This window comes from Etheostoma cragini, chromosome 20 (genome assembly GCF_013103735.1).
Source record: "Etheostoma cragini isolate CJK2018 chromosome 20, CSU_Ecrag_1.0, whole genome shotgun sequence".
In the NCBI taxonomy this organism is placed as follows: domain Eukaryota; kingdom Metazoa; phylum Chordata; class Actinopteri; order Perciformes; family Percidae; genus Etheostoma; species Etheostoma cragini.
The window spans coordinates 18,125,399-18,133,639 of record NC_048426.1 but is presented as its reverse complement, the minus strand read 5'-3'; the positions used below and the strand labels follow the sequence as shown (position 1 = coordinate 18,133,639).

The 8,241-nt window shown below is 39.7% G+C and overlaps 2 protein-coding genes across 2 annotated transcripts in view; both read left to right on the top strand.

Moving 5' to 3' along the window:
* lck (LCK proto-oncogene, Src family tyrosine kinase) overlaps nt 1-7,795 on the top strand; it is a 13,384-nt gene extending 5,589 nt beyond the window's left edge. The window contains exons 9-13 of the mRNA XM_034857731.1: nt 1,687-1,866; nt 3,820-3,896; nt 6,355-6,508; nt 6,729-6,860; nt 6,992-7,795. Of these exons, the coding sequence (XP_034713622.1) occupies nt 1,687-1,866; nt 3,820-3,896; nt 6,355-6,508; nt 6,729-6,860; nt 6,992-7,188 (740 nt within the window). The 3' untranslated portion in view covers nt 7,189-7,795. The remainder of the gene's footprint in view (nt 1-1,686; nt 1,867-3,819; nt 3,897-6,354; nt 6,509-6,728; nt 6,861-6,991) is intronic.
* The window catches only part of pabpc4 (poly(A) binding protein, cytoplasmic 4 (inducible form)), a 34,233-nt gene that overhangs the window by 3,873 nt on the left and 22,119 nt on the right, over nt 1-8,241 (top strand). The window lies entirely within an intron of this gene.

The window sequence follows — 8,241 nt, the reverse complement described above, 5'->3', positions numbered from 1 at the left end:
GGGGGGGGGGGGGTTTGGTGCCTTGCTCAAGATCACATTGGCAGTGCCCAGGAGGTGAACTGGCATCGCTCCATCTACCAGTTCTATTGTCATTGTGGAGTAAACCAGAAGCTATCAGCTGAAATAATCTGTGCTTATTATTGTGCTTATTATTCAACGGGTATTTCCCCTCTATTTTTCATCCTAATTTGATAGCACAATGGAACATCCCAAACAAACCACTGCACTAGAGATAAATATTGCCAACCATGGAACTAGTCACCATTTCACATCCACTTTCTATTTACAATATATTCTTGCATTTAATCTGGACACTTTATTTGTTTCTCCATCCTCATCCAAGCATTGCTTCAAGGACATACTTGAATAAGGGGAGTGACTGTCACTTGCTTTGAAGGGTTTATTCTCGTTAGCTTACATGAAAATATGTGATAATAACCATCCTTTATCACAAGAAGATTACCACTGTATAGCAAAGAGGTGAAGGAATGCTGTAAATATTAAATGTAATCTGTTCCCATTGCTACGCTTAATGCATGGTTTAAGATGTTAAGCATGTTACATGACTGAAGGTGGAAATGGTTTGGCTCTGGGTTTGATTGACGTGTGTTAGTGTACCAGATCTGCAATGAGCTCCCGAGTCATGTGTAACTGTTAGTTTAGCATATACAGTATTTGATCACAACTCATGACCAACTGTATTAAAGACCTGAACTGAGATGAAAGGTTTACTTTTACTTTCAACACAGTGTAGTAGTTCATATTTACAAAGTATATTTTAGCCATAGCAGCATGACTTTTGTTCTAGCATCAACAGGAGGTTGACAGTTTTAGTGTGGAGTGAAATAGCTCAAAAACTACTGGGTGTTATGTTTAAATTGGTACCAATATTAGTTGTCCCAAATGGAGGAATCCCAATGACTTTGGGCTTTCTCTGACTTTTCTTCTAGTTCCATCATCAGGTCAAAATTCCAATCAGTTTCTTTAGTTTATGTCCAAATACCTGCAAAACTAATCAGCCTCTGCTTTACTTTGTGTTTATTGTTACTAAGCAAATGCAAATATGCTAACACTCTAAACTAAAATAGAAATAATGTCCCCTAAATATGATGTTCTCATACACATAAGTGCATTCTCAATTCCGTTACGAGAGAAACGCATTTTTGTTTCGGATTACATTTGCCTTCAACAAATCAGAAATACTTATCTAACTGAAGTCCACGTAAGTCTGTGTAGGGAGGTCGTGGGTGGATGAGTCAATAAAACACAGGACTTTCACTCAGAAACGTATGTAACACACTTAACTACAATTAACAAAACACTATAACACTATAAAACACAACACAGTAACAAACACTAATTTAAACCCAAACCACGTTACATATTCCTGAACCTAACCAAGCAGTTTTGTTTTGATTCACATTACCACATGTTTTAAACTGTGACCGTTTTATTGGAAAACACGTTTCCCTCCTAAGAAGAATTTGGTTTTGTTGACAGGGTTGACATCATACCTGCTTAACATCAGCATGTTAGCATTGTAACAACATTGTAACATTTTAACATCAGCATGTTAACATGTGACCTAAGTACAGCCGCACAGAGCTGCTAGCATAGCTGTAGACTCTTTGTCTTGATTAAATCAATGCCTTTCAGAAACCCACTGATTTCTAAATGTTTTGTCAGGTGTCCACAACAATGAAAGAACGGTGGCAATTAAGAACCTGAAGATTGGCACCATGTCGGTGGAAGCCTTCCTGGCAGAAGCCAACATGATGAAGAACTTGCAACATCCACGCCTCGTCCGCCTCTTCGCTGTTGTTACCCAGGAGCCAATCTATATTGTCACCGAGTACATGGAAAATGGTGGGTAGAAAAACTCTGTGTCACAGCCTGAGGCATTTTACTAATAACACAAACCATCAAGAGAGAATTCCAGTTATCACTGAAAGCATCAAAAGAAAAGGAAAACTATTGTCCCAGGGTATTTCCATGAAATGAAAGAAATCCTTCGTTAATCATACCAGCTCCTTTCAGTTCAGTTTATTCACCTGGAATTTGTCTAAGCCTGTCTGAAACTATCATTTTCTTAATCTCCTGCCCTGTTGCCCTGAACACCAAAGGCGGTGTCATCAGGGTAAGGTCTGGGCCCGGAGCAAAGACAAGGTAAGTGTTTAAGGCAGTGGCACATCATACACGTTCAGGATCAAACATGTTGATCTGGTATTGGACTATGAGTGCAAGGGTGCATGCTTGAACAAAAGACTGGGCTGCACTATGTGCATGAGTCAAAGTGTTTTTAGACTCCAGGGACTGATGAATTAGCTGAGCATCTTTAGAACACACAACTAGCTGCCTTTGTTGTTTGATAAAAGATATGATATGAAACGCACATTACTGGAAAAATACCCTGTAGTCATCACCCATGATTGGACATGAATGCAGCTGTGAAAGCAACCTAAATAAGGGAGCTAAGTCATGATACTTACCTCCCAAAGCATGCTGCTCGGCTGAAGTGGCCTGTGTTCTGATAGGCTATTTTCAGCTTCTCCTCAGGACGCTTCTGTATTTGCTGCTCTGTGTTAAAATGTTTCAAAGCAAACATGAACTTTCACTCCAGACAGGTTACTGGTGTTTACTCACCGAGTGGAAGTCTGCCCTGGCCCGTCTGAGATCACGGGGGTATTAAAATAGGAGTGGTTGATTCATCAGGTTATTGTTCAACAAGACCCCTTGATGATACTTGGCTACTTTCCAGAGTCTGTTTGGGAGTTTGGCAGAATCTTGCACAGGATCTCTTCCTCCCTTCTTACAAAACAAAGTATGTGTGAAATGACTGCGAATCACAAACACAAGTAATAAAATTGGGGTCATGGCAACAGCTGCAAATGACTTTCCGTATTACAAGCTCTACGCCCAAATGCAGCAGTCATATGGAAAAGGTCCAGTATCTGCTTTACTTTAACCTCAAAAGTCTTTGGCATTCTTTAACACTTGGAGGAACAATTACAAAAGGCATAGAAAGATGCTGTCACAAACACAGCAACAGCCTTACAGCTGATTTGAATGGAGTGCCTTTGTATGGTCTTGTTTGAGTGGCCTGTAAACCACCAGCAGTGGCCCTACATGAGGATGCCTCTTTGTCTGGGATCCACGTTGGGACAAGAAACAATTGCCGCCTCTGTTGTCAAGAAAAAAGGATGGCTGGGAGTAACTGTCTGTTCAGTTTGTCCCTTTTTTAATTTATTATTGAAGACAACAAAGATGGAAAATAACAGGCGTATCATCCCAGCTTCCCTTTGTGACCTTGACAAAGGTTCCTCTGGCTCTCAGACTTCAAAAACAGTCTTCCGGACTTAAGCAGAGGAGCAAAGGCCTCCTCTTTCCTGGCACAGTCATTCCTCTTAAAGTATTTCCTTTGGTTTGACGTGGTTGGCTGGTGTGCAGAGGTATTGTTCTGTGCTAATCAAACTCCACACAAAGTCTTCTGTCAAAAATTATGCATCAAGTTGACTGATGCTCCATGCACTTCCTCACAGTGTTATGATCCCTGATCTGAACTGCTATTCTGGTCCAACTGTCTATTTATGCCTGCGGGGAAACATTATGTTTTTGACTAAGGAAAAAGTATCAGTCCTTTGGACAAAACATGGATTTGCCTTTGTTTTTCAATTAATGTTCTCTATTGCACCTTTAAACACAAAACAATAAACAAGTGTATGCATCCGTTCTTTTCAGGATGTACTGGTGGTTGGAAGCTGGTTTATTATTTGCAGTGATTTCTTGAAAGGAGATATAACTTGAATGCAATTTTTACAGGATGCCTAGTGGATTACCTGAAAACAACAGAAGGAAGCAATTTGCCCATGAACACTCTGATTGACATGGCGTCTCAGGCAAGATATCTCTTTTTTTACTATCAATATGTGTTTGCGCTTTTCTCCATACTCCATTTTCCAAGCTTCTCTTTAATTTGTTCTTTTACCTCCTGTTCTCTCAGCATGATCCTCACAGACAGGAAAACGGGCCACTGTTGTAATGAGGCTTGCACTCAACACTAAACTTGTTGTAACGACTGAGCTGGGTGTGTGTGCTAAGGTGCATTTGTATTGTTACGAACCTCGGTCTTGACATGTCGGCACAAATAAAACTCTGTTACTACCAAACAGCCTGAAGGTGACAAGAAAAGTCTACTTACCACAGTGCCGACTCAGCTGAAATGTAAAAATCTGGACATCAGGACCAAACCTGAAAATAAATGTATGATGCGGATTTTGCGCTTAATTTCTCTGAAATTGTAAAATCTCTTCAATCAACATACAGTAAGATGCTCTGTCACAGCTCTGCAATAGATACAACTACTGTTGGAACATGGGGATTGACAAAGACTGGAAGTTAAAGGGATTGTTCAACATTTTAGGAAATGTGTCTTTTCTCTTTTATGCCGCGAGTTATAATGGAACATTGATACCACTCTCGAATTTGTCTGTTGAATATTAAGCTGCAGCCAGGAGACAGTTAGCTTAATTTACCACAAAAACTGGAATCAGGGGAACAGCTGACCTGGTCCGGTCAAAGTTGACAAAATCCACCTACCAACTCTAAAGCTCACTAATAACATACATATAACATACATTATATTTGATTGTTTAATTTGTAGCAAGGTGTAAAAATGAAAGTTGTGGTTTTACAAGTAATATACATCAGACTACTTCCTGGGTGCAAGCAGTGACTTCCCGGGGTCTTACAGTCGCTGTGAGGTTGCTAGAAAACCACCGAGACTTGAGCAAGTTTAAAAAGAAACAACTCAACAATTGAGAAATAACCTGTTAATTAGTTAACTCTAGAAGTGCTTGGCCAGGCAAGCAGTTTTACTGTTTCGTTTTTTCTTTGTTATGCTAAGCTAACTTACTACTGGCAAGTCTCTGAAACAAAGTGTATAATAGTATTTCTCAAAATGTTGAACTATAATGCTGCCCACATCTATTTCTTGTAATTTTGCATGTCAGTAAAAGAACTTTGACTTCCATGTATTCTGGGTGTGGGAATGGAAAACACAACCACAGGAAGACAGACTGAAATTTCAAAGTCTAACACGACAAGAGATTCTTCATCGGGAGTAGGCAATTTCTCCGACACCTTAGAGCTTAGAGGTAGAGTTTATACAGAGCTTTGTGGTGAACATATTTAACAGAGAGATGCTTTTAAGAACTGGTAGCATTTGTAGTATAAGCGCCAAAGCAAGTAACTCTAGTCTAACCATCATCGTAAAAATTCAGGTGATCCATGACCTTGCTCTTGCATCAGTAATGGACACACTGTCCCCATCCTTATGCCTGCCTAAAATGTGTGCAAATTTAATCTGAGGATTTTGAGATTTAAATCAAATAAATGTAAACTATAGGTGAGTAAAGCAGATACTTTAGTTAATTTAATGAATGCAAATGAACTGTTACTACTATTATGTAGTACAGGAACCGTTCACCATTTACACACTGCGGCTGAGGATGCTGTACAAGGTGCCACCTGCTCCTCAGATAAACGCGTACACACATTTACACTCCAATGGTACAGCATGGGGGGCAACTCACGGTTCAATTTCTTGCCCAAGGACTACATGGGACCAGAGATTGAACTACAAACATTCCAATTGGCAGGCAACCACTCTACCACTGAGCAACAGCCGCCCCACCCCTAATGCAAATTAAGTTTCAGACTGAATCATAACACAATCAAATGGAGAGTAAAGAGGCGATAAGTTGCCTGAGTGAAATGTACAGTAGAAGTTTATGAAATACACAGACATACAGTACGTTCATGTCACGTTTATGACAAGACCCCTAGGGCTAATTGCACCTACGTGATTCTTATGTTTGAATTTGTACACCACTGACGCAGCAAAACATAAAGAGCTATACACACACACACACACACGCACACACACACATTTTCCTCATGCATTATGAGGTGTAGTACCAATTTTCCTCTGAGGGCTGACTATGTAGAAATGACTCATGTTGTACTTGATTGAATCAGAAACCCAGTCACTGGAATAATCAGTGTCTCCTCATCTGCAGTGGTAAAGGCAGGACTGTAGCTTTTAGTATCAGGAAGTAGAGGAGACAGCTGTGTACCTGGGTGGAGTACAGAGGTAATGGGTATAAGAAACTGAACTGGGGAAGTGGTAAACTCCCTGGTTTGGAAGTTCTCCAACCCAGCTCATCTGTCCAACAAACATAATAATCAATCAACATATATTACACAATATTAAAACATACATAGGACCCTTTAAATCATGCAATTTGTGCTTCCACGCAGTCATTGGGCTTTTTGATGATGTGCTGCCTCCTGCAGGTGACTGATGGCATGGCTTTCATTGAAGCGAAGAATTACATTCATCGAGACTTGAGAGCAGCCAATATTCTGGTGTCAAATGAACTCATCTGTAAGATTGCTGACTTTGGACTGGCCAGGCTGATTGAGGACAACGAATACACAGCAAAAGAGGGTAACAAGACCTCAAACAAATAACTTATATCATATGTTCTTTTGAACCTATGGAACCTTTTTTCAGGCTAAATCATGTGTCCTATAGAAAATTATTTAATTTAAAATAAAGGCTTTTGTAGTTGCGCATTTGGCATGGGAAGTAATCACTTTACTTGTATTTACAAAAAAGTGTTCCTGATTGTTTTGAAAAATAAAGTTCCCTCTTGTGTTCCCTCCAGGTGCAAAGTTCCCCATCAAATGGACAGCCCCAGAGGCTATTAACTATGGCACATTTTCCATAAAATCCGATGTTTGGTCATTTGGGATCCTTTTGACAGAAATAGTGACATATGGACGCATACCTTACCCTGGTATATACTTACTCACTGCACTTGTACTTGCCCATCATTTCATAAAATCATCCAATTACAAATCTAGATAATAATTGCATAAAAACCATCACATCCATTGCCTACTCACCCACATTTAACCTTTTGTTCAGGTATGTCCAACCCAGAGGTAATCCAGAACCTGGAGCAGGGCTACAGAATGCCGAAGCCAGAAAACTGTCCAGAGGGGCTGTATAACGTCATGTGTATGTGTTGGAGGGAAAAGCCGGAGGACAGGCCCACATTCGAATACCTGAGGAGCGTTCTGGAGGATTTCTTCACTGCCACAGAGAGGCAGTACCAGGAGTAGCCCTGATGGGGAAGAACAACTATACAGACTTATAATAAATATACTCAAACTGAAGGCACAGCCTGTGCAGATGGATGCTGGATTTTGATTTGTTTGTTTTTGAAGAGTATACATGCCTTGATATTGATGGGGTAGAATTTGAAGTTTTACCAAATAAGAGTACTTTGTTGCTTCAAACTCATTCTGAAGTTGCCTCTTAATTTTTTCACAATTACATGTGGAATTGTAAACCCAGAAACTCTTGCAACAGCTGGACCACTGCAGAGCCAACAACAGAAAGGAGAGTGACTGATCACCATGCTGCACCAATAGACTGGGAACTGTCTGATAGTTGAATAAGTAGCTGCTCTCCTGATGCTCATTATTGAGATGTAAATACTGTCATAGGGCTTAGCTGTGTTTTAGCTCAGAAGTTTAATACCTGTTTTATATTTTTTTTACTGACCGTAAATAGCTTTACAAAGCCTATATTGTTTTTTGTTACACTGAATAAAGCAGAACACATCACAACCTAAATGAATCATCATCAGCCAAATATCTTCGATACCATACAAAAATGCTCAAGCGTTTTATTTGTGCAAGTGACAGCCACTCAAAATATGTATTTGTGATCGTGCACATAGTTTATCAAACAAATTGAGAAGTGGTAAAACGTAGAACTTGGTGCAGTGGCTCCAGGATTGTACTTATGTAGCCTACCTACATATGCTGTTCATCAGTAGGCCTACTTCCATTTTAATTTTCCATTCTGCCTTATATATCTGGATCTGACAAGCATACATTAGATATATTAGATATGATGCATTGCCAAAGATTAAACAACGAAGCACAAGCTACAACAAACAGCTTCTCCTTGACATTATTAAAATGCTATATATAACCTACTCCTTAATGCATCAGTTATGATGATCTGAAAATATTCAAGGCTATATAATAGCCTGATTTATGATCACAGGAACCATTCTGTTGCATTATGAGATTTTTTACTACTTTACAATTTCATTTCTGTAGCCGAATTCTAATGGAGTTTTTTCTATTGTGGCACTGGTAGAC